At 43.1% G+C, this 26,951-nt stretch overlaps 1 protein-coding gene across 2 annotated transcripts; it reads right to left on the reverse strand.

The window, feature by feature from the left end:
- Positions 1-245: 245 nt before the first annotated feature.
- Positions 246-26,951, reverse strand: TMEM165 (transmembrane protein 165). Of its 2 annotated transcripts, XM_059670896.1 has the most exons (6): positions 26,514-26,949; positions 18,678-18,903; positions 8,510-8,685; positions 7,839-8,018; positions 2,536-2,641; positions 246-1,354 (listed from the first exon to the last, which is right to left on the reverse strand). In XM_059670896.1, the coding sequence occupies exons 1-6, from the start codon at positions 26,712-26,714 to the stop codon at positions 1,278-1,280; spliced, it is 966 nt and encodes a 321-aa protein (XP_059526879.1). In that variant the 5' UTR covers positions 26,715-26,949; the 3' UTR covers positions 246-1,277. The 2 variants fall into 2 exon arrangements, with proteins under 2 accessions (XP_059526879.1, XP_059526887.1); XM_059670904.1 differs by lacking the exon at positions 2,536-2,641 and having other exon boundaries at positions 26,514-26,951.

A 26,951-nucleotide genomic window follows, 5' to 3' on the forward strand; every position in this document is an offset into this window, starting at 1 on the left:
AACATCGATCAGCTGCCTCCTGCACACTGCCCACTGGATGCCCTTGACCGGAATTGAACCTGGGACCCTTGAGTCCGCAGGCCGACGCTCTATCCAGTGAGCCAAACTGGTTAGGGCTAAGTAAGTGCTTTAGAACCATGCGTGGCCTGTTATTTTATATCAACTTTAGAAACTAATCTATAATTCCTAATACTACTTTGATAAACTAAAAAGTTATAAACTTGTATAACAAAAGGGAAAACAAGCACTGGTCATACCACTTTTATTTACATTGTATCTGTTACACTGCTTATTCAATATAGAAAAAATACGAATACACTCATTGTATTCTCCTTTAATTTGGTAATTCCACATTGTCAAATATTGACTCTTTTATATTGGGTTTCCCACCCAATTTTTTAAAAAGTAAGAATGGCCTGGCAAACAATTCTTGTCATATTATTGATATAACAATACAGCTGTCCTTTGGTATTGAGGGAGTTGATCCCAGGACCCCTTCCCTCAGCCCAAGGACACTCAAGTCTTTTATACAAAATGGTGGAGTATTTTCATGTAACCTACTCACATTTACTTATAATCATTTCTAGATTATAATACCTCATACAATATAAAGGCTATGTAAATGATATACTATATTTAAGGAATAATGACAGGAAAAGTCTGTGCATATTCAGTACAGACACAACCATTCATTGTAGGCCTAACAACAATATACATCAGCAACAATGTAACATTTTTTTCAAGTATTTTTGATCAGTGGTTGGTTGAATTACTGGATATGGAACTTGTGGAAGAGCTGACTAATTAGTACACTTTTCTTGCTCTTTATTATTTCTTTAAACAACCTAATTTTGGAAAGACTTAGGATTAAATGGCTGCTTACTGGCATGGAGGAAAAATTCTAAGATAAACATCTTAAAGCACCTCAGTGATTCAGGGAAAAAAAAAGGTGTGTATTCCTTATAAACTAGTCAGTGCTGAAAAAGAAACTCAAATGGTAGACCCCACTGCACAATGGTTCTGTATATACTGCCCCGCTACCAAAAGCAAAAAAGGTCCTTAAAACAAAGACCATATTAACATGATTATCCTGGAGAAGAGAAAAATCCACACTTAGACGTCAGGTTTCTTTTAAAAATCCATGTTGCAAATAGAATCAATGATTATTTCTTTTGGACATAACTCATTGCTACAAAATACAGTATTTTCCATCACTTTTTGCTTCAATGTACACTATGTACATAAACACAAGAGTTACATGAATAATAAAGAGCTTCTTAAAAACCAGAATCAGGACTTATAAATAGTGCAGAAAATGCGAATGCCAAAAATACGATGCCTCCTATGATTGTCACTGCAAGAGAAGAGAAAAAAGTTAAATAATGCAAAATTCCTGAGGAAGCCAAGATGGTGCCCATTATTTTTCCAGTCAAGTATATTAACCTTAAAAACAAATTAGAAAGCTTAGACCAGTGGTTCCCAACCTATTTTTGGCCATACCCCACCTAAGCATCTCTCAAATCCTGATGCCCCCTGTGACATATAATTCTTATTATTCAAAAAGTGAACTCCTATTCACATGGAGGAAGCCTAAAAGGCCACTAACTTAGTCTAAACAAGCTTCCAAAGAATATGGCATCCATGAAAGAAAAATAAAATAATGAAAGGACATCTGAAGTACTGAGGAAGAAATCGCTAAGAAATTGTTAAAAAAAAAAAAAAAATTGAAGTGATAGGAAAAAATAGCAAATGAAATTTCAAAAAATAGAGAACTGAGAAGCATAAATATGTCACTATATTGTATATACTGTATATGAGGCCCCTAGGACCGTAAGAAATGCAAAAAATTCAGTTAATAGCTCATTCTTGAATTGCCCTCCTTAAAAGTCAAATTGCCCCCCTGTGGGCTGTGTGCACCACATTGGGAACCACTGGCTTAGACCCCATTTCCACAGCAAAGAAACACTTAACATGCCTGACTTTGAACAGTAAGAATGAGTGTTTCCTCCAGCACTGCTTTGAGAAATGATAGAACTGTACTGACAAGCAAAGTAGAATTCATCTTAAAACCCAGTTATAAAAGAGCATATCCAACAACTTCTGACTAGCAAAGAGCCATCTTTCGGGCCTACCAGGTACGTATGAGAATTTCAACATAATCAGAAAATACAGTCTTTACCTATGGTTCCCAATCTTGTAAGACATATTTTTAGGACCAAAAGTTCTCATATTTCCACATGATGACTGTTTTACTGCAAATTAATCTTAACAAAAAGCTACCATGAATCCAGTAATGCTTATGGATGAATTTGTATTTTACATCTACACATGTGAAAAACAGTCCATGTTTGCAAAAGTAGGGGCAACACAATGGACCTCTTGAGAGATTTTTATTACAAAGACCAAGTCTACTCCAGAAGTAAAAACATTTAAATAATTAAAATAATCTGCCCCTTTCTTTTCTGAGCTCTCTCAGTGATTCCAAGAATTAAGGCATGGCATTGTCTTTGTAATTAAAAGAAAAACAAAACGTACCAGTTCTGACAGAGATTTTTTGTGCTATCATTCTTCCTCCAATTACAGCCAATCCAGTGCATAAGCAGTGTCCCACTGTCCCTCCCACAGCTACACCATAGGGGTCCTGGAAACAAAGCAACATTAATTTAAAACCAGGGTTGAAACTGCTATCTGAGAAAGTAAGCACTGAAATGGAGGTCAAAACAACTCAAAAAAGCACAAAACCATTCTAAAAATTACGATGTAGATTTATGAAACGTAATAATAGCTGCTTGAAGGAATATGTTTCAGTTATACTAGGACTAGAGATAAAAGAAAAAGTGTAAAATCAAAACCCTAACTCAATCTTTCAGCTGTTGTTAAACTTAATTCACAGACATTAGTTAGCTCAGTGTTAGGGCAACTTCTCTTCCCGAAGGCAACATCTGTTTGTGAGGAAACTTGGTAACCTTTACAGTATAGTCTGACTATGCTTCCTCAGAACACAGACCCTGCACCCTATTCTCCACTGTGTCCTCAGGCACGGCACCCAAGTGTCTCAGTGACAGTTCTATGGATAAATAATACCAATGTGATTAAAAAAGGGGAAGCAATGGAGAAGGGGTTTATGGATGACAACAGGATTTAAAGTAGAGAGTGTTGCCCTAGCTGGTTTGGGTCAGTGGATAGAGCGTCGGCCTGCGGACTCAAGGGTCCCAGGTTCGATTCAGGTCAAGGGCATGTACCTTGGTTGCAGGCACATCCCCAGTAGGGGGTGTGCAGGAGGCAGCTGGTCGATGTTTCTCTCATCGATGTTTCTGACTCTCTATCCCTCTCCCTTCCTCTCTGTGAAAAATCAATACAATATATTTAAAAAATAAAAATAAATAAAGTGGAGAGTGTCAAGGGTCAGTTAAGTTCAGTGGTGAATAAGCTATGGGATTGAATATAAAAACGCTGGGAGAGAATGTTGGCAACACAGTGACGAGGAAAGCAAGACCGAAGGGATGACAGAGGAAGAGGCACTCAAAGGAGAGTGAAAAAGATGGCCAGGTAAATAGTCTCCCAAGATGAGCAAAGTGGGACCTGTTTTGAGTGCTACAATGAACTCCAAGCACTATATCAACATTACCGGTGAGGCCAGAAACTAGAGTTCATTGGGTTTTGTAAGTAAGGAAGTAGTACCAAATCCTGTTTCCATCAGTCAAGTGCTTTGAGACTGAGGGGAAGAGAGGAAGAAGGTGGTATCTGGAAGAGAAGTAGAACTGAGGAAGGGGGAAAACAATTTTAGATGAGAAACATCTGTAGGCTAAAATGTTCAAAAATTCAGGTGGGAGAAATGCAAAGATTTAAACTTTAAGTGGGGACATGAGGGCTAGAATCCCAGGAGGTAAGGGACTGCCAGGGAATGGGTGGGAATGAAGTAGAATGACTTCTGCTTCTAAGTGGCAGGTGAGGCTGCTGAGGAGTAGACAGTGTATGTGCAGAAACTAATGAAATGGAGATGGTTTGAAACACCTACTGAGACCAGGAGAGTGGGACTGCATTTCCCAAAGTGTGTAGTGCAACTTCTATAACTGGTAAGCCAGAAGATGCTTTCATTCTATTTGAAAGTGATATTTGGCCCAACTGGTGTGGCTCAGTGGTTGAGCGTCAACCTATGAACCAGAAGGTCCCAGTTCAATTCCCAGTTAGGGCACATGCTCAGGTTGTGGGCTCAATCCCGTGTGGGGCGTGCAGGAGGCAGCTGATCAATGATACTCATCATTGATGTCTCTCCCTCTCCCATACTCTCTGAAATCAATAAATATATATTTTTTAAATTATATTTGAAAAATCACTGGATTAAATTAAATAGTTCCTTTTAACAAAGGATTTTGCGGTATTTGTTACTTTCTATACTCAATCTTCAAAACAAAAAACCAGGATGTATTACTGCCAAATTCAGTTGACCCTGGAACCTTCTCATTTTTTTTTTTCTTTTTTGCTTAGTACCCATTAACATGGCAAAGGACACTAGGATTCTGTGGAATCCAATGTGGGAACACTAAATTATGTTGGAAGCAGAAATGATGTTCAGACTAAAATGGACTGAACTAGAATGCATGGTTTATACAAAAAATTACCAAAAAAAAAAAATGTTAAGGGAACAAAAACATCTATCCCCATGTTGCTGGTAGTGTGGAAGATGGCTAATACTGAGCACTCATTGTGTTGGGGACCCTACATGCATTATATTGTTTCACAGAACCCACAAAATAGGTCGCAGGAGGTGCTGTGGAAACGGGATCACCCAGCAAGAGACAAACCCAGTCAGCATGTGCCTAGACCAAGGTAACTCATACAGACGGAATCCTGAGCCTTTCACAAGCCACTGTGCCCCTCAGATGGCAGTGTTAAGAAAAAGGCAATGACTCTGTCCTCCTGATAGCCCACCCACAAGACTGCCACCTCCACAGCAAAGTGGTCACTTACTTTCAAGTCCCAGTTCTGTGATCTGAAAGCCAATAAAAGAGGCTGGATATCAAGAAAATGATAGGGCAAAGCCAATAAAATGACATTTTAAAAGAAAGTTTGTTTTAAAATATAGGAATTAAATGAAAAGCCAAATTCTATTTTTTTTCTTCCAAAATACAGCATTTTTGAAGCTCCTCTGACAAAAGGGCCCTGCTCCAACTACCTCAGTCTGGGCCTTCAACTCCTGTATCTTAACTGAAGTCTTTGTTAAGGAAGTTGTTCTTTTATAATATTTCCTAGGAGTGAAAAACATTGAAATCAAGCTAGTTATCTAAATTCTACCATCAGATAAAAATAATGTAATTTAGCTCTGCCGGCGTGACTTAGTGTCTGAGCGCCGACCCATGTAACCAAGAGGTCGCCCATTTGATTCCATCACAGCACATGCCTGGGTTGCGGGCTTGATTCCCCAGTGGGAGCCATGCAGGAGGCAGCTGATTCATGTTTTTCTCTCATTGATGTTTCTCTCTCTCTCTCCCTCTCCCTTCATCTTTCCCTAAAATCAATAAAAACATTTTTTAAAAACACAAAAATCCCAGAAGACAATGCAATTTATCAGATAAACTAGGGGCCTGGTGCACGAAATTCGTGCACTGGGTGTGTGTGGGGAGGGGGGGGGAGTGTCCCTCAGCCCAGCCTGCCCCCTCTCACATACTGGGAGCCCTCAGGCGTTGACCCCCATCACCCTCCAATCGCAGGATCGGCCCCTTGCCCAGGCCTGATGCCTAGGCCAGAGGCGTAGACCCCCATCACCCTCCGATCGCCTGATCGGCCCCTTGCCCAGGCCTGACGCCTCCGCCAGAGGTGTCAGGCTTGGACAGGGGACCCCCATCTCCCCCTGATCACTGGCTCTGGCCCCCGCCCAGGCCTGAGGCCTCTGGCCCAGGAATCATGCCTGGGCAGGGGACCCCCATCTCCCTCTGATCGCTTGCTCCACCCCCCGCCCAAGCCTGAAGCCTCTGACCCAGGCTTCAGGCCTGGGCAAGGGGACCATCATATCCCCCCAATCCCCGGCTCCGCCCCCCGCCCAGGCCTGATGCCTCGGCCAGAGGAGTTGACCCTCATCACCCTCCGATCACCAATCACCGGATCGGTCCCTTGACCAGGCCTGAGGCCTCCGGCAGAGGTGTCAGGCCTGGGCAGGGGACCCCCAGCTCCCCACGGTTGCAGGCTCCGCCCCTGCCCAGGCCTAACGCCTCTGGCCGAGGCGTCTGGCTCGGGCAGCGGGGACCCGCAGCTGCAGCGGCCCTGTGATCATGGGCTCTGCTTTAGGCCCAGGCAAGGGACCCCTAGCTCCCGGGACTGCCAGCTTCGACCGTGCCCAGCTCCCATCGCTGGCTCCACCCCTACTTCCTGCTATCACTGGCCAGGGCGGCAAAGGCGCCTGATTCTCCGATCATGGCTGGGGGGCCCTGCCCCCCAGCTCTTAGCTCCCCACTGGGTTGCTGATCACTGTCAATGGCAGGGGGCTTCTTCCTGCTTTCCCTTTCGCCTCCCTGCATTGTGCCTACATATGCAAATTAGCCGCCATCTTGTTGGCAGTTAACTGCCAATCTTAGTTGGCAGTTAATTTGCATATAGCCCTGATTAGCCAATGAAAAGGGTATCGTCGTACGCCAATTACCATTTTTCTCTTTTATTAGATAGGATAATATTAGTGAAGATCAAGAAAAGCCTGAAAAGTAGCAGCACATTCTGAAAGTTCCGCAACCTTCTCAGCTAATATCAATAAATCTGAATATTAATAGACTTCATGTAAAACTTTACTATTATCCTCAAAAGAAAGATTAAACATTTTTAAAGAACAGGTATCTTTTAAGTAAGTAGCTTTTGATAACTACTAGTGTGAACAAGACACGGAAAAGGCGAGCGGACAGACCTGCCCCGGCCCTGGTCCCTGCCCCTGCTGCCCGGAGCGCGGCTCTCTGACAACTCGCCCACCGCTGGGCTTGAGGTGGTGCCCCAACAGAGCAAAGGCTAGGACATGACCCGAGGTCTTTGAGGGCTTATCATCGTAGGGCTACAACTTAAACTTTCTATGTCATCTCTCCAACACTCTGCTTATTTAGCACAAGGAACGGAAGAACTCAAAGATACCCACCTTTATGATTTTAGGTATTTAATGCCAAACTGACCTTCAAAAATTATATCAATTTATGTTCTCAGCTACTATACAAAGGAAAGTTCTGAGAGAAGAAAGCCAAGCCAAGACAATTGTCACAGCATCATTCTGGCAAAACTGAGGAGTACTCAGCAAGATGAATCAAGAGAGCAATTAAGTTTACACACAAGAATACCATCTCACTGACTGTAGAAACTGGGAGAAGATCAGTTTTAACCCTTTACAGTCCAACCTCGAGGCTGACTCAACAGACCAGGCGCTAGGAGCAGGTCCAACGTCGAGCAATAAGAACATTAAAAAGTTCAACATTCAATCCCGTCAATTAATTTGGACCAGACTGTTTGAATTCCAAAAATAACAATGGACCGCAAAGGGTTAAAGAGCAGGCGAATTACTAGCTACAATAATACTCTCTAGCACAGTGGTCGGCAAGCTGCAGCTCCCGAGCCACATGGGGCTCTTTGGACCCCTGGGTGTGGCCCTTCCACAAAATACCGGCTCTTCTGCGCATGGGCACGAAGTTTCAATCGCACTGTACATGTGCACCCGCACGGGGTGTTTTGTGGAGGAGCTGCACTTGGGGGGCCGGGAGGCCGCATGTGGCTCGCGAGCCGCGGTTTGCCGAACACGGCTCTAGCATATGAAAAAACCTGACTCCGTCCAGGGGCCTCTGGAGCAAAGTACATTAGTTATGCTCACTCACCTCTCTAGCTGCCAAAACAATGGTCGTCAGTTGAGAGCGATCGCCCCACTCTGCTAAGAATGTTAATGTAAGAGCTTGTACAAAGATGGGTGAAATAAAATGCAGCCACTTCTTCTGAGGTATCGTGCTTGTACCAGTTTCAACATCTCCTGGTCCATTTAAGAGTTTGGTTCGTTGAAACTAAATTAAAACAAAACAAAACACAAAAACCATTGAACTGAACAAAATAACTTAATCTTTCTTTAAAAAGTGTTTAAATTCTATGGATTATTCTCCAAGAAACTGAAGTTATGTGACCCCAAACTTAATTTTTGAATAACTGTCTCACACAGCGACAATACCATGTTCTCAATGCGTGCATTCCTCCCCAACAAAACTAATCGAGCAGTACTTCTGGTCCTTTGCTGACCAGAAGTGTGTCATTAATCTAAGGGACCTGATTTCACATGTTTAGTATTCAGCCCCACCTCCTCTCTTTACCACATTCACACTAACCCAGAGTCTCATCCCACCCAGGTGCAAGAATGAAAACTAAGCAAAATAAGCTATTTTTGTGTATCCTACTAGTACACATCACACAGCTATGGATAACCACCAGAAAACCTCTGGACAGTGTTTATTCTTAGTTGAGTGCCTTTTTGGTCAAGATATTTAACAGTGCTATGACTTACTTCTTCATCTTTTTTCTTTAATTCTGCTTGAACTTCTTCCAGTTCCTCTTGACCTTCATCTGGACTCATCTTTAAGCCTTCCCGGAGCATTCGAATGCCAAAAATGGCAAATAATGCGGTTGAAACATAGTAGGTATACACCCTGGGGATGACTGTGGTGGCATAGCCAAACAAAACTGGAAGAAAATGCCACGGTATATCTCATTAATTAGCAAGTATCACAACCTTCAGAAACCGTAATTTACTGTTTTAAAAGAACAGTGGTTTGCATTAGAAGCTAATCTAATGCGTAATAACCTTAAATAATTCCAATTCTTTCCCTTCACCAATATTGAACCCTGAGGTCCAGCCAATGACCTAAGATAGCTTATCAAGAAATCAGTGTTCCTTGCCCAGCCAGCGTGGCTCAGTGGTTAAAGTATCAACCTATGAATCGGGAGGTCAGGGTTCAATTCCCAGTCAGGGCACATGCCTGGGGGTTGTGAGCTCAATCCCCAGTAGGCGGCACACAGGAGGCGGATGATCAATGATTCTCTCATCATTGATGTTTCTATCTCTCCCTCCCCTTTCCTCTCTGAAATCAATAAAATATATTTTAAAAAAAAGAAAAAAAGAATCAGTGTTCCAACTGAAGATGGCACGTGTTCCACAGAACTCCTCTCTAGACATTTTTAGTACTTTAGGTAGAAGGTAAACTTTGTTGTCTTCTAAGGATCCTGAAATCTTATAATCTGGAAGCTACACCAAGTTCCTATGGAAGTGGTATTTCTTCATCTCAAATCTTTAAATTATAAACTTCTATAGTGAAAAACTATAACAAGATTCTCATATGGTGTGATTTAAACTCTGCTCCTTTGTAACTATTTAAAATAAATCTTATGAAAGAAAATGAATTCCTTATACATTATATTAAAATAACATTTACAATAAACTCAAACGTATTCAGTAACATTCTTTTCCATTGTTAAGAGGACAATTATGTAAGTTATACAAAAAACTATACTTAGACCTATATCAACAACCCAAATACTGCCCTGGCTGGGTAGCTCAGTTGGTTGGAGAGTTGTTCCAATGTGCCAGGATTGCAGGTTTGATTCCCAATCGTGGCACATGCAGGAGTCAACCAATGAATGCATACATGGGTGGAACAGCAAGTTGATGCCTCCCCCCTTCTCTTCCTCTCTAAATATAATTACTCTTCCTTTATAAAATGGGTGCAACACTTATAAATCTGCCTGAACATCAAGTATACAACTACATAGGTGAACTAGTCCCTATTTCATTGTATTACAAAATTGAAAAAAAATTTTAAATCATGTTTAGAAGTGTGCCAAACCTACGCTGATATGCACATCTATATTTGTACTATATTTGTGTAAGTACACACACACAAATGGACATATATTTTCTAGCTCTGTCCAATAAAAGGCCAAGAAGCAAAGACATCTTAGTAACAGCCATTTTTCACCCAAATCTTGTGGGGGGGTTTTTAACCTCTCCTCTTATGTGGCATCTCATCCCTGGGTTTGCATTCCGTGTAGCTCTGCTTCATCTCCACCTTGATAAACGCTGACTTTGGGGAAGTAACTAAAGTCATAAACATATTGGAGTTGTCTGAGAAAGGGAATGAGTTAGGCCCACTCTAGTCACAGACCTTACAAAACACCTGTGGCAGCCAGCACCTGGGGGTGCCAGAACACGTCTGGCTGCTGTGGCTTCCCATGGCTGGTGGGGAGCAGTAGGAGCGGTTTGCTTGATGCGGGCCATGGGGATGCCTTGTCTTTTGAGAATCAAAACCAATGATAAAATAAACAAAGGTCAACCTGCTTTTTATCACCATCATACACAGGCAAATTTGGACAATGTCAGTGACAAGCTCCTCTCTCTTGGGGCAGGCCTGTCCTCACTGCTGGAGATACCTTAAGATCTCACTAGAGCTGGAGTCAGCAGACATGGGCTAGGTCCTAGCCCTGCTGTCAGGGCCTGCTACCCCCAGATCTTGGTTTCTAATACCATTCCCCACTAAAAGGCTCCTCAGAGAAGTGGCTAATTCCAACACTGGGCAGAGAAGATACAAGATGAGTCTGCACTATTGCGTTATAAAGAAAGTAAGAAGAGCAAAAACAAACAATGGGAGCATGTCAGAAGGACACAGGAGCCAACCTGGAGGGCCCCAGCCGCCAAATCTGGGACAACTTAAGCAACAATATAGTGAAGTAATTATAAACCACTGGAAAAAGAAATTCGTGAGTTTATACTAGAAAGACAAACCAATGGGACAGGAGGAAGAGCTCTTTGTAAAGTAGTATGCAGGACTCACTGGGAGTGCGGTGGGGTACTGGAGTAGCCCACTTTGCAAGCATCAAGGGAATATTTAAATCGTAAGGAGTCATCAACTGATACTAAACTGAGGGTAATAGGGTATTTGCACTGTCTTAAAATGTCTCCCTAAAGATTGCATATTAGTTGCAAAGGAAGAAAAAAAGAAACCTTAACTGAGTGAATAAAACTAACATCATAACGAGGGCCAAATAAGATGCTCTTACAGGGTCAAACCTCAGCTATGTACAGTTCTAGTCAAGAATGCATAATCTCTTATTGGTGTTATGGGTTTCTTAGGATATATTCCTAGAAATTGGATCACTGTGTCAAATGGCAGTTCTATTTTTAATTTTTTGAGGAAACTCCATACTGTTTTCCATAGTGGCTGGACCAGTCTGCATTCCCATCAGCAGTGTACTAGGGTTCCCTTTTCTTTACATACTCAACAGCACATGTCATTTGTTGATTTGTTGATGGTAGCCATTCTGACAGGTTTGAGGTGATACCTCATTGTCAATTTAATTTGCATCTCTCTGATGATTAATGACTTTGAGCACTTTTTTCATATGACTCTTGGCCATCAGAAAGAATATATGCACCCCTATGTTCATAGCAGCACAATTTATAATAGCCAAGATCTGGAAAGAGCCGAAGTGCCCAAGAGTAGATGAGTGGATAAAAAAGCTGTGGTGCCGGCCAGCATGGCTCAGTGGTTGAGTGTCAACCTATGAACCAGGAGGTCCTGGTTAGATTTATGGTCAGGGCACATACCGAGGTTATGGGCTGTCCCCAGTCTCTCATCATTGATGTTTTTATCTCTCTCCATCTCCCTTCCTTTCTGAAATCAATCTATCTATCTATCTATCTATCTATCTATCTATCTATCTATCTATCTATCTATCCATCCATCCATCCATCCTATCTAATAAAAGAGAAACATGGTAATTAGTGTACAACCGCTACCCTTCCCATTGGCTAATCAGGGTGATATGCAAATTAACTGCCAGCCAAGATGGCGGCCGGCAGCCAGGCAGCTTGAAACTAACATGATGCTTGCCTGCTTCAGTGACAGAGGAAACCAACGTTCCCGCCTGCCTTGCTGGCCTCTGAGCCTGCAGTTTGAAGCACTGTAACAAATATAGAAGCTAAACAAAACCCCAGAAACCTGCTTTCTGCAAGCCGAGCCGCGATCTCAGAGCTGGAGTTATACATTGTTTCGATTATAGAACCTAAACAAACCAGATGCCTGCTTTCAGCAGCAGAGGCCTCAGAGCTGGAGCCAGAGCTAAAGCTGGCCCAGAATAAAAAAAGAAAAAGAAAAAAAGGAGCAGTTGGGAGCTTCAGTTGCCTGCCAGCCTGAAAACAGCCCTCAGCCCCTCACCCAGACTGGCCAGGCACCCCAGTGGGGACCCCCACCCTAAAGGGTGTGTGACCACCTGCAAACAGCCATCATCCCCTCACCCAGGCTGGCCAGGCACTCCAGTGGGTACGCTTACCCTAAAGGGTGTGTGACCAGCTGCAAACAGCCATCATCCCCTCACCCAGACTGGCCAGGCACCCAAGCGGGACCCCCACCCTGAAGGGGGTGTGACTAGATGCAAACAGCCATCATCCCCTTACTCAGGCTGGCCAGACACCCAAGCGGGACCCCCACCCTGATCCAGGACACCCTTCAGGGCAAACCAGCCAGCCCTCACCCATGCACCAGGCCTCTATCCTATATAGTAAATGGGTAATATGCCTCCCAGCACCGGGATCAGCGTGACAGGGGGCAGCGCCCAAACCCCCTGATCGCCCTGTGGCTCTGTGTGTGACAGGGGGCGGGGCCACAACCTCCCTATATGCCTTGCTCTGTTCATGACAGGGGAAGGCGCCCCAACCCCCTGATCAGCCCTGCTCTGTGCCTGATATGGGGGAGGTCCCCAACCCCCTGATTGCCCTGCGGCTCTGTGTGTGACAGGCTGCGGGGCCCCAACCCCCTGATCGGCCCTGCTCTGTGGGTGATAGAGGGCGGCGCCCCCCCACCCCCACGGGCCCTGCTCTGTGTGACAGGGTAGAGCCATAACCTCCCCATCGGCCCTGCCCTGAGTGTGACAGTGGCGGCGCCCCAACCCCATGATCAGCCCTGCTCTGTGGGTGATAGAGGGTGGCGCCCCAACCCCCGATCCGCCCTGCTCTGTGTGTGACGGGGGGGGGGGGGGGGTGTCCCAACTCCCCTATCGGCCCTACTCTGTGAGTGACAGGGGGGAGCTCCTCAACCCCCTGATGGGCCCTGTTCTGTGCGTGACGGGGGGAGCTCCCCAACCCCCTGATCAACCCTGCTCTGTGCGTGACAGGGTAGGGAGCCCCAACCACCCTGATCGGCCCTGCTCTGTGCGTGACAGGGGGTGGCGCCGCAATCTCCCTATCGACCCTGCCTTGAGTGTGACAGGGGGTGGTGCCCCAACCCCCCAATCGGCCCTACCCTGAGCGTGACTGAGGGTGGCATGGCAACCTCCCCAATCCGCCCTGCTCTGTGCATGACAGGGGGCAGCGCCCCAACTCCCCAATCGGCCCTGCTCTGAGCCCGACCAGGGGCTGCACCTAGGGATTGGGCCTGCCCTCTGCCACCCGGGAGCAGGCCTAAGCCAGCAGGGCGTTATCTCCCGAGGGGTCCCAGACTGCGAGAGGGCACAGGCCGGGCTGAGAGACCCCCCCTCCCCCCCCCGGAGTGCACAAATTTTTATGCATCGGGCCTCTAGTATCCTATATAATAGAGAAACATGCAAATTAACCATCCCTCTGCTACACTCAAGCCACGCCCACCAGCCAGTCAGGAGCAAGTATGCAAATTAACCCAACTAAGACGGTGGCGGTCACAGAGCTGCAGTGAGCAGGAGGCTTGGGCAGCCCATGGCGATGGAGGAAGCTAAGCTTCCTGCCTTCCCTGGCTGGCCCTCAGCTCCACTCAAGGCTACAAAGTTTCAATTATAGAAGATAAATAAATCCCAGAAAAAAAAGGAGAGGCTGGGAGCTTGGGTCGCCAGGGGGTGTGGCCAGCCTTAAAACGGCCATCAGCCCCTCACCCAGGCTGGCCACACCCCCATGGGGTAAGGGTTCCCACTTGGGGGCTTGACCAGCCTGCAAACAGCCATCAGCCCCTCACCCCAGCTGGCCAGGCATCCCAGCAGGACCCCACCCTGATCTGGGACACCCTTCAGGGCAAACCAGCCAGCCCCCACCTGTGCACCAAGCCTTTATCCTATATAATAAAAGGGTAATATGCAAATTGACCCTAAGAGCAGAACGACTGGGAATGACTGGTCACTATGACATACACTGACCACCACGGGGAAGATGCTCGATGCAGGAGCTGCCCTCTGGTGGTCAGTGCGCTCTCACATGGGAGGAGCTCTGCTCAGCCACAAACCAGGCTGACGGCAGCCAGCACAGCAGTGGTGGCTGGAGCCTCTCCCGCCTCCTCAGCAGCACTAAGGATGTCCAACTGCAGCTTAGGCCTGCTCCCTGCTGGCAAGTGGACATCCCCTGAGGGCTCCCAGGCTACCAGAGGGATGTCTGACTGCCAGCTTAGGCCTGATCGCCTGGGGAGCAGGCCTAAGCCAACAGGTGGACATCCCTTGAGGGGTCCCAGACTGCGAGAGGGCACAGACCAGGCTGAGGGACCCCCTCCCAGGGTACAAATTTTGTGCACCGGGCCTCTAGTGTGTACACACACACACACACACACACACACTCGGTATAAACTAGTATATAAAAGCTGTATGTGGTACATTTACACCATGGTATACTATGCAGCTGTAAACAGGAATCTCTTATCCTTTGAGATAGCATGGAAGAGCCTGGAAAGTATTGTGTTAAGTGAAATAAGCCAGTCAGACAAAGACAAGTATCACATGATCTCACTCATATGTGGAATCTAATTAACAAAATATACTGATAAAATAGATCCAGAGACATAGAAGCATGAAACAGACCGATAAATCTCAGAGGGAAGGGGGGGGGGGTAGGTGGGAAGAGATTAACTGGGGAACTTATATGCATATATGCTTAGCCCAAGGACTCAGACAATAATGTGATGAAGGCCTGGGGTGGGGTGAAGGGGGTTAATGGGGAAAAAAGGGGGGGAGGGACATGATACTTTCAACAATAAAGATAAACTCAAAGAAAAAAATAAATCTCAATCTAATCATGAGGAAATATCAAACACAAAATGAGTAACAGTCCACTAGAGGGGCTCTATTCTTTTAAAAATGTAAATAGTCTAAAACACAAGAAAAGGCTATGTAAACATTTCAGATTAAAATACTAAAAGATCCTGCTATAGAGAATATTAGGTCAATTAACAAAATATGGGTGATAGATTAAAGTAATGTATCAATCTGTGTATAACGATACATATTAAATTGTGTATAAAGCCCTGGCTGAGTAGCTCAGTTGGTTAGAGCACTGTCCCAGTACCCCAAGGTTGAGGGTTTGACTCCGTCAGGACACATACAAGAATCAACCAATGAATGCTAAATAAGTGGAACAATTAATTGATGCTTCTATCCCCTTCCTCTTTTTCTCCTTCCCCCTCTAAAAGTCAATAAATAATTTTTTAAATGTATATATACATTATACATCTGTAAGATATATAAGTTGTATGTACATGTACACATATATCTATATATACATTGTGTGTGTACATAATTTTATTTAGATTTAGATAAATGGATAGATAGGTCACAAATGCTAAAACAAACGGGGTAAAATGTTAACAGGTGAATCTGGATAAAAGGCATATAAGTATTTTTTGTAACTTGATAAACTTAAAAGATTTTCCATAAAGAGGTTTTAGTATTTTTTAATGAAATGTAGCAAACCTTTTTAAATGTGTTGAAAACTTAGTTTTCCTTTTATCTTCAGGTAATATTTAAGAAACAACAACAACCTGCGTTACTACTTACCCTTAAAAATCCTATCTTTGGGATGCCTTGACATCTCCACAGACAGCAAAAAACACCTGGTATTCTAGCTGTGATGTTCTTCCCTAGTTACTGTCCCTCTATTTTCTCTTTCTTTGGGAACCTTTCCTCTGATGCTCAAGCACTTTTTCTCTGGGAACAATGAGAGGTTAGGTTACTCTCTTCATCAAGTCAGAAGAGAGCTACAAATGTATGGCCCTTCTACATCTTGGCAATGTATTTGAAGTGAAGATACAGATTTGGGAATCACTAACTTATATCAGAATTGATTCTAAACCTTGCTCCATACTAGCAATAAGTTGTCATGGACATCTAATCTAATTTTATTATTAATTTTTTTGTGGGAAGGGGATCACAGGAGTCAGTCAGCACATCTGGAGTGCAATGGATAAATCTCACCCTGGGAAAACCACCTTCGTAATCATAGTACCTCCCCTGCCAGGTCAGTATATATAAACTAATTTTTAAAATAATAGTTCTATCGCCCTGGCCAGGTGGCTCAGTTAGTTTGAGCATTGTCCCGTCAACAAAAAGTTGCTGCAGGCTCAATTCTCAGTCACGGCACATACCTGGATTGTGGATTCAATCCCCAGTCAGAACATGCAGGAGGCAACAGATAAATGTTTCTCTCTCTCCTCCTCCTCCTTCTCTCTCTAAAATTAATAAAAATGTGTCCTCAGGTGATAATTAGAAAAAAATAATAGTAACTATAACTCCAGTCATATAAACTGTTAACATTTAGAGACCTAAAGAAAATTTTCAGCATCTTTTAAAACACATTTTATATATATTTGCTCCAAAATAAATACAACAGTGTGATCCAAAAAAGATTTTCAAGTAAAAACTTGTAGTAATTGTTAAAGTTCTATGACAAAAGTAAATGAAAATAATAGAAAAGATCAATGTAAATTTCTAAATGTTAAAGAGTTAATTCATGCTTTTTTAAAGAAATGATGGTGATAGTGGCTATCAGATTGATAATGGTATTTAGAGTCCACTGGGTATGTTTTAAAACAGGGGTGGGGAATATCCAGCCCACTGGCCATAAAAGGCCCTCAAAATCATTTGGTCTGGCCCTTCCAAGGCATTAGGGTGAGTTAAATGTTTGACCAAATATAGCAGGCTAATTCTGTTTAAATATTTATTTTTGAAAGTATTACATATGTCCCTAGCAGGCTAATTTTTAAGTTGATAATTTTGTATGGCCCACAAATGATGTTATAAATATCCAATGGCCCTTGGCAGAAAAGAGGTTCCCCACCCGTTTTAAAAGAATGCCATACAGTTTTTGTATACTATACCAGAAATTAGATCTCTGCAACTCCTTAAGCTTAATATGACAAGTCTTAGATCACTTCAATGTGACAGGAGGTACATACTTTTTCAAAATTATTTTAGATACATGAGGAAAAGATTTGAAGACCACAAATAAAACCTATCCTTTCTATACAACAGGTGAGAAGAGCTGTCAGACACCACCAGCAGGTAGAGCAGCAGTTCTCAGTTGAACAACCCTTTCACAGGGGTCGCCTAAGTCTTAGGCTCTAAGACCGTCCTGCATATCAGATATTTACATTACGATTCGTAACAGTAGCAACATTACAATTATGAAATAGCAACAAAAATAATTTTATGGTTGGGTCACAACATGAGGAATTGTATTTAAAGGGCCAGAAGGTTGAGAACCACTGAGCTAAAGGGAGGTGGGCTGAGGGTCAGGACAGGAGAGAGTAACCCCACTTACAGCTGAGAAAATGGGTATGAACACAAAGACATCAGGGGATTGATGGAGCCAGCTTCTGGTGAGGGAATGGGCAGAGAGGACAGCCTTCTAGTTATCTAGAAGCTCAAAGTTTCAAAAATAAAATTCTCTAATTTACTGAAACTCATTCCAAAAAAGTAACTTTACCATTTACAACTCTCCCCACTTTTCCCATTTCCTATCAAAATTTACTTTTGAAGAGAAAACTGTTTTTATTGTGAAATATGAATAACACTAATGCTAATTTCTAAAATATGAATAGTCAAATTAATTTAATCATTAAAATACTTGTATGTTTTGAAAGACGTAAACTACTACAAGCATCTAAGCAGCCAGAAATAAAAACTGCTGAGGGAAGAACAGGGGTGAATGACTGAGCACTGTGACCCTATAAGGCAGGTAGATACTATTTCCATTTTACAAATGGGGAACCTGAAACTCAAAGAGGTGAAGTAACTTATCATTCCAATAACACAGGGCACCGTCAGAGTCTGGCCCAAGCCTGACTCTAAGGAGGAAGCTTACTATTTTCTACCCAACTACGTGGCTCAAGGCTGCTTCTGAATGAGAGACTAAATTATGTTTAATTACTGAATGGTAAGTTTACTTTCTCATGGTCTAATTCTTTGAAAAGCAAGCCTGTATATTAGCAGCACAAACTAAGAATCTAAGAACGTTTCACTCTTTTACTATAATGGGTAACAACAGCTTAATAGAACACAATAACCCAAGAGTTTTTCCACAGTTATTGATATCAAATGTCCTTCAACAGAAGAATATGCAATTCTCTGTGGCTGCTTGAGTTCTACTTGTAAGATATTAGACATAAATAAGCTTATCTGGAATGAAAAGGAAAAAAAAAAGCAAGAATACACAGCAAAAGTAAGGATTCTAATCCAGTGAATAAATGAGGAGTATGTATCTTTATTGAACAGCTGAACATTTAATTTTAAATGCAGTATAGTTTTCAGGAATTTAGGTACTAAAACCATTTTCTTTTTACAAAACTCTGGAACATGAACCAAATTCCATGATTAATTGAATGATTCAGTGACTCAATATCAAACACCATTCTGTTGCTTAAAACCAATAAACTTATTAGGAGGAAAAGGACACTTACCTGATAAGCACGTCATCAAGCCCAAGGCAAGCATAGCACCAGCCAACACTGTCAAACGGTTATAGCGCATTGCCATAATGGCTGCTATAAAAAATGTCTTATCACCCAGTTCAGATACAATGATAACTGATATGGCAGCGACAAATGCATGGATAAACCCCAAATTAGTTTGGGTATCTGTATCTTCTTTATTGGTATGAACTGGGACAGCTGGTGTGAGTCCTTTCTGAAATAAAAAAATATATATATATATATATCAGCTATTTTTTTAAAGAAGTCATTATTTACAATTCTTTTATTTTGTATGTGAATTAAGATGTTTTTTACTGTCACGGTCATTAGACTTATTTACTGTGTAATCACTTTGAAAGCCATCAGTAATCACAGAACCCTCTAATTGATGATTGCTACAATGCAGATCCAAGTACAATTCTACAAAACTATTTTTAAATAATTGTAGACCAACTATATCCACACATAAAAATTACCTCATTTTCTAAGAATTTGTGAGCTGAGATTAAGTTCTTAGCTTTTTATTTGTAACTGGTGTGAAAGACCAGGGTATGCTTATCAAATATCCAAATAACAAGAAGCTGAGATAAATTTCATTAACACTTTAGAGGACAGGGTAAGATTCAGAAAGCTCTCAATAGGCTGGAGCAAAAGTTGACTGTGGCTAAAATGAGGTCTAATATAGCTGGATATATCGATGGTCCTACACTAACAGCTAAAAATATCCTAAGAGATAATATGGCCTGATAAAAAGACAAACCAGTGCTTTGGTTGATATTCAAGTTGAAAATGTGACAAAGCTCCAAAAGGGCAACAAGCACTTTAAGCACTTTAAAGCAGCGGTCGCCAACTGGTGATCCGTGAGGTCTGAAAGATTGGCGACCGCTGCTTTAAAGAGTTAGTGACATGTCCATCATTCTACAATGCTCATTCTTTACCAGTGGTTCTCAACCTTCCTAATGCCGCGACCCTTTAATACAGTTCCTCATGTTGTGGTGACCCCCAACCACAAAATTATTTTCGTTGCTACTTCATAACTGTAATTTTGCTACTGTTAGGAATCATAATGTAAATATCTGATATGCTATATTTGTTTTCCGCGACCCACAGGTTGAGAACCGCTGCTTTACCCAAAGTTGCGCACTGGTTCTGAGGCACCACATTTTTAATATTTTATTTTTTATTAATGTTATTTGTTAATTCATACTAGGACCGGTTCTGAAGCACCACATTTTAAAAAAAACTAATCCTAAAACTTATATGGAACCACAAAAGTCCCCGAATAGCCAAAGGAATCTTGAGAAAGAACAAAGTAGGGATCATGCTCCTTGATATCAAACTATATAATAAAGCCACAATCAAAACAGTATAGTACTGGCATAATCACACATACACAATCAATGGCATCAACTAGAAATAAATCCTCACTTATAGTCATCCTATAACAAGGGAGGAAATAATATACAATGGGATAAAGACAGTCTCTTTAATAGGTGGTGCGGGGAAAACTGCACAGATACAAGCAAAAAAATTAATCAAAGATATGATTCATGCATGCACATGCACAGACATAGGCGTATTGTGAAATCTTGTCATTTGTGACAACATGGATGGGCCTTGAGGATATTATGCTAAATGAAATGTCAGACAAATACTATATGGTTTCACTTACTTATGGAATCTAAAACAAAACAGAAAATAGACCTATAGATTGAGAACAAGCTGATGGTTACAAAGGGAGAAGAGAATAAGATTATATCTATATCTATATATTATCTATCTATCTATCTATCTATCTATCTATCTATCTATCTACCTACCATCTATCTATCTATAGAAAGAAACCAATTCCTTGTAGGCTCTAAGTCTTCAGATAGATACAACCAGAAAGCGCTCTGCAATTATGCATTCACTACCCAGAAGTATAGAGTTAACAACTGTGGGGCAATCTCTGACCGATGAGGGAAGTTGGTTCTGAGGTTCATTCTATAAGGCTCCTTCACAGTCTCAGCAGAATTCAGTACTAGTCACTCATGCAAAGGCTAACTTGAAAATGCAGTGGGGTACATGCATTTACCTCCTTCCCTGGACTGACAATGTGAAAGAATACTGGCATGTTCTGAGAACAGGAAGCAAACCATCAGATGAATGATTGGGGTAGCAAGATAAAATAGGGCCCAGACTGAAAATCCTGTATGGTTATGGCCCAGCTTAGAGGCAAGCAAGAAGCCTTTAGAAGTTTTTGAGTAGAAGACACAAACATGATTAAAGCACTGTGACTTATACTACTGTACATCAGGGCTAAAAAAGAATACCAGCCACCAGACCAATTAATTAGGAAGTCAGCTGCTCAAAACCAATGTTAATAATAGGGAAGGAAAAAAATTCTGTACATTGTGGAAAGAAAATCAACAGAACTTTAAAAAGAGGGGAGAATCAAAGATGATGGTTAAGGTTTTCTATCTGGTTGACTAAGAGAAATACTAGTATTCCTACAAGATATGTGGGAAAGAGGAATAAAAATAAGGGATTTGGTTTCAGACACATTCAATTTGAGGTGATAAAAAAGCATTTTAAATGAAGGTTTCCAAGAAGTCATACAAATGGGACCCGATTTTAGCCTCAGAGCATGTAACTGGGAGCCTAAATTTATCAGTTAGAGCTTTGCAAGTAGACGAAATTCCCATAGGAAAAGGCCTAGAGATTAAGTTGAAAAGCCTTAGGGAATGTCTATATTTAGGGAAAAGGGGTTGGGAGAAGAGGAAGAAAACAAAAACTGTCTTAGATATTTAGAAAGCCAGGCAAGGGAACATCACAGATGATCAAGATAGAAACAAACACCATTCACTGAGCTACTTACTAATTAGATGCCAGGTATTTTCATATACATTGTTCAAATACTCAAAACCTTAAGAACTGTCATCCCAACTTAACACAAGAGGAGTAACAGAGGACCAATAATGTTAAATAATTTTTCCCACGTTCATACAGCAAAGATGGGGTCCAACTCTTCAAAAAGTAGAGGTAAGTGTCAAAATGAGAACTGAAAAAGAACCCTGCGTTTAGCAATTAGGTAAGGTAAAGTTATACTTCAAAAATGAAATTTCAATAAAAAGTCAGGGGCCCAGCCCTAGCTGGGTGGCTCAGTTGTGGAGCACTGTCCCATACAACAAAAGGTTGCAGGTTCGATTCCTGGTCAGGGCACATACCCAGGTTGCAGGTTTGATCCCCAGTTGGGGCACGTATGGGAGGCAACCGATCCATGTTTCTCTCTCACATGAATTTTTTTCTCTCTCTGTCCCTGCCCCCTCCCCATCTAAAATCAGTAAAAACATATCCTCAGGTGAGGACTAAAAAAAGGAATAATAAAAAGACAGGGGCTCAAGCCAGACAATGGAAGACTAAAGCAAAATAAAAAAGCAACTAATTTCCTAGATAGAAATTTGGTTGATAAAACTGAATAGAAACTACAGGCATACCTCAGAGGTACTGTGGGTTCAGTTCCAGACTACCACAATAAAGCGAGCCTCGCAATAAAGCAAGTCGTAATCTTTCTGCTGGTGGAGGGTCTTGCCTCGAATTTGTAAAGAATGCAACACCTGTGAAGCGCAACAAAGTGAAGCGCAATGAACCGAGGTATGCTTATAATGCAGTCAAAATGAGTTAAATCAATGGCCTTCTTTCTTTCCCCAAGTAGGAAAGAACCTATGGGCATGTGTATGCAGACAGGAACCAATAGAAAGAATAAAGATATTGAGGAAAAAAAATACTGGAGGTCAGAGAAAAGGTATGGGAAGGATGATAGTTCTGTCCAGTCTAAAGGCAGAAGATATGGGCAGAGAAGCAAATACTTAGATGTGTACAAGAGATTCAGATGCGGTGACTATCATTTCAATTCTGATACTCCACTCTTCAATTATACTGTAATGAAATAGTAACGAAATAGTGTTTTCCTTGGTACAAATACCACTGTTTCATTTTATTTTGGGTCTGAAATCCAAAACATTTACATCTTGAAAGCAGGGTCAACAAATTATAATTAGAAATTAACTTGCTTTACTCAAAGTTAAAGTTAGTTCCAAATTGGAGAACTGTAAAAAGAAAAAAGTATGCTCATTTAGAAAGTATTCTTTTCTACTTTCATGATCTTCAAGGAAAAAAAATAAGTCAATAATGAAAAAATAATTCCTTCTAGTTCTAGAGTTCAAATGAACACATATGTTTGGCTACTGAAACATAACAAGATACCTACATCAGAATCTTCAGCTACACAAAATACTAGGGAAGATGAAGATACTTTCTTGGAAAAAAGACTGATATGCCTGCAAAAAAAACCAAAAAGTACTGAACAAAAGTTACCACACAAGAGGTTAGATTATTTAAAGATAAAAGAGTCAGAAGGAAATACTTAGAATTGCCTTAAAACTGTCTCCTAGCCATTACTTTATTATAAGAAGCCAGAAAACCTTTTTCAGAAGTTGGAAAGTGTGCACAAAAATATACATTCAACTTCAACTATGACACCACGCATAAACCTGGTTTTTAAAAATTGCACTACAATAAAAGATTATATTTTATTATAAATTTTCACTATCAGTCGGGCTGGCATGGCTCAGTGGTTGAGTGTAGATCTATGAACCAGGAGGTCAGGTTCAATTTCCAGTCAGGGCGCATGAGGGTTACAGGCTCAATCCCCAGGAGGGGGCAGGGAGGAGGTAGCCAGTCAATGAATCTCTCTCATATTGATGTTTCTATCTTTCTCTCTCTCTCCCTTCCTCCTCTCTGAAATCAATAAAAATATATTTCAAAAAAATAAATTTTCACTATCGTTTCTTTTCATGAATGGTGTAGTCTGTTTTTTTAAATATTTTATTTTTTATTGTTACTTGTTAATTCATACTAGAATAATACATATTTAACAAATACATTTTTATTTTAATGAATGTTTTAACAACTTTATTTTTATGAATGTTGCTTTTTTTATATATATATTTTATTGATTTTTTACCGAGAGGAAGGGAGAGAGATAGAGAGTTAGAAACATCAATGGGAGAGAAACACCGATCAGCCGCCTCCTGCACATCTCCCACTGGGGATGTGCCCGCAACCCAGGTACATGCCCTTGACCGGAATCGAACCTGGGACCCTTCAGTCCGCAGGCCGACGCTCTATCCACTGAGCCAAACCGGTTTCGGCTGAATGTTGTTTTTAATGGATTAATAAATTTGGACATTTGAATGTATTAAGTGTTTCACTGATTTTAATGAATTGCTTTGATGGTAGAACACCAGGCAACGAATTTGGCAACATAATGTTCACTTCATTCTGACACAGCAATCCTGAGCAAGAAAAGCGTTCCCACATCTCCTGGCCTCAATCTTAGCTATAAAGAGGCTAGAACTGGGAGACTGGACTGCAGGAAGCAGAACTGTTAACTTAATGAAAATGAAAAGAAGTTCAAATATTGTGTGGAAGGCCTTCTCACAGTTAAAAGATAATAAATAAAAGAAATGCCAAGAAACAGTAAATATCAAGAATTTGTACTGGGTCAGATAATAGGCTTTATCAACAGTGCTACTTAACCAGAACAGTTCTTGGGATTTCTAGAATATGCAGCAAATTACAAATTACCTTTATTAAATCTATCTAACCTCCCTCAACTAAAAGGACTTAATGCTTCTTATATTACACACTTCGCTTAGGGAAGGAATAAAAAAAACCTGAGTAAGTCACTAGAAGCATTAACTGCATAAATGAATACGAATGATCAACAGTACTTCTTTTCATGAGTTTGTATACTGGGGTTTAATTCTCAAGTTCAAAGTGAACTCCCCCAACTTTTATCTGATCATAGAGAAAAAAAAATACCCAAAGTAGAAAGCTGTTAGAAATTCAGTTATCTTGCTTCAAAGCACCCTGTAAGATATAACTACATTTTAATAATACATCTTTCACTTGAATGATGACCAGTAAAGGAGAGATTTCTCCCCCTTCATTTTCAGAAATCCACTGTCACAGTGGCATGAAAAGGGTAAGGTTAAATAGCCAACCTTTAAAAAATGTCTTCGAACATGCTGTAGTACTCTAAGTAGAGAAAACAGTTGAGCCTATCAAAAAAATTACATGAAAATATAATTAAAACAATTGGATTCTACTATGAAATAGAAATCAGAATATATTCCTATCAAAAATATATCAAAATATTAAAGACAAAAATCATATACTGTGCCTGCCCCTTGCCTCCACATCCAATTTCAAAGACAAGGATCCTTAAGGCCACTTAAATATGCTCACTAGATACTGATGACTTTATAAGACTAGATTTTTCACCCAAGTTGCCTAAAGGGTATTATTTTTGTATCTCAAAAGTTGTTGTATGACTAAAACTGTAATGAAAGGCCTAGAAAATTACATTCAAAATACCTCTCTCACTCACAAAGTTATTACTTAGCCCAAAATAATTACTGTTTGAGAAAAAAAGAGAAACTTCCAATGAGTTAAATGACAGGAGGCTAAATGATAAACTCTATGAAAAAATGTCATGAATCAGCATTTCGGAGCTGGAAATGGCAAACAGGGTCAACTACGCCCAAGAGCGAGGAGCCAGAGAGAAACCCCTTCGAAGGAGGTAGGGAAGCCCCCCAGAGGGGTGGTGTCCGCTGGTTCTTGGGAGGTGGGCAGGTTCCGACCAGTGGGCTTCCAGCCCAGGCCAGCCTTTTTCGGGAGACCCTTTGTTGGAGAGCCTTGCCACCGAGCACATGGCACGGTCTCCGGTTCGAGTGGAGCACGTGGGCACGGGAGCGGTGACTGGAGAGCCTGGAGCCCGATCCTGCAGAAACCTGAACATCCTGCTGGAGAGGCCGGCCTGCCATCAGCAGGCAGGGGCCACTCGGGGAACATTTCCGAGAAGTAAACCTGAGCTCAAAGTTTAGGAAGATTCGCCGGGTGGCGACCGGCCCGGTGTCGCCTCGGGTGGAAGGGGTGGGGGTGGGGGGGCTGCAGTGCCAGACGCGGGACAGAAGACCTGAATTCAGGCATTCAAATGGAAAGTGAGGAGACAGCCCGGGACTGGTCTAGGCAGGAAATGCTGAATTTGAATACAAGCGACCAGGTGGTTCTAGTAACATCCACTCAGACACTCACGGATCCCTCCTTAGGGGAGAGGCCACCGGGCGCTCCGGCGCACGGACACGTCGAGCGGCGGCCCCCTTGCCGCCGCAGCCCTCGGGCTACCGCCCAACACCGACCATCCCCCTGCGAGCCTAAGGGCCGCTTCCCGCAGGCAGGAGCACGTTCTTAAAAAGTGAGAGCCTCTTTGGAGCCAGAAATTTTATTAAAAAAAAAAAGTGAGAGTCACGCTCCCAAAACCCAGGTACGTACATTTGTCAAAAGACAAGACAAAAAACACAAGTCCGGCAAAGCTGAATTGGGGCCAACAGCTCGGGATAAGCTGCTCCGACAATGCAAAGCCCGGCGTTCTTTTGCCCTGGGAATGACGAAAAGCCTCCCGGCCGCCCTCGGGACTCAACTTCCCGCTCGGGACGAGTGTTCCCCGCGCATCTGGCCGACCAGACCCCGTTCCTCAGCAGCATCCCCGCCCCCGAGCCGCGGGATCTCCGCGGGCTCCGTCCCTCCCCCGCCGCGCGCGGAGCCGGGCGCGGCCGGGCCTGACCCCGGAAAAGCGCCCCGCCGTCTCCCACCCACCGGGAGCCGGGCCGGGCTCCCCTCCCCTCCCCCGCCCGCAGCCCCGGGCCGAGGGCGGCGCTCCCGGCGGCCGCGAGCCGGGTACCCGCAGCCTCGCCCGCCCCGGCCCGCCCGGCTCACCTCGGCCCGCGGCGGCTCGGGGCCCTGCGCGGCCACGGGCTGGGGCTGCAGCTGCTGAGCGGGCGCCGGCGGCTCCTTGTTCCGGAGGCCGTCTTCGTCGGGGACAGCCCGGACCCCGGCCGGGGCCCACAGCAGCGGAAGCAGCAGGAGCAGAAGCAGCCGGGACGCAGAAGCGCGGCCGCTCCCCCGGGCCGCCGCCATCCCGCCCACCGAGACGGCCGCCGCAGGAGGAAGTGTGGGCGACGGGAAGCCGCGACCGCGACCGCGACCCCCTCCGCGGCGCCGCCCCGCAGGCCTCGCCGCCGCCGCCTAGGGATGGCTCGGCACCATGCGGGAGGTGGCGGTGGCGCCCTCGGCCGCCCGCTCGCGCTCCCGTCTCCCGCGGTGGCCACACGACTCCGCCGACTGTCTCCGGGCGCCCCGGCCCCGATTCCTCCG

The sequence above is a fragment of the Myotis daubentonii genome, chromosome 1 (genome assembly GCF_963259705.1).
Source record: "Myotis daubentonii chromosome 1, mMyoDau2.1, whole genome shotgun sequence".
Lineage (NCBI taxonomy): Eukaryota > Metazoa > Chordata > Mammalia > Chiroptera > Vespertilionidae > Myotis > Myotis daubentonii.

What these genes read in the sequence shown, in the direction of transcription:
- TMEM165 (XM_059670896.1), bottom strand. Translation starts at nt 26,714, where the DNA reads ATGGCGGCGGCCCGGGGGAGCGGCCGCGCTTCTGCGTCCCGGCTGCTT. An exon ending in CCGAGCCGCCGCGGGCCGAG is followed by an intron (nt 18,904 to 26,513) that starts GTGAGCCGGGCG and finishes TTTTTATTTCAG; the next exon opens with AAAGGACTCACACCAGCTGT. An exon ending in TTGTTTTGGCAGCTAGAGAG is followed by an intron (nt 2,642 to 7,838) that starts GTGAGTGAGCAT and finishes CTTTGTTTCCAG; the next exon opens with GACCCCTATGGTGTAGCTGT.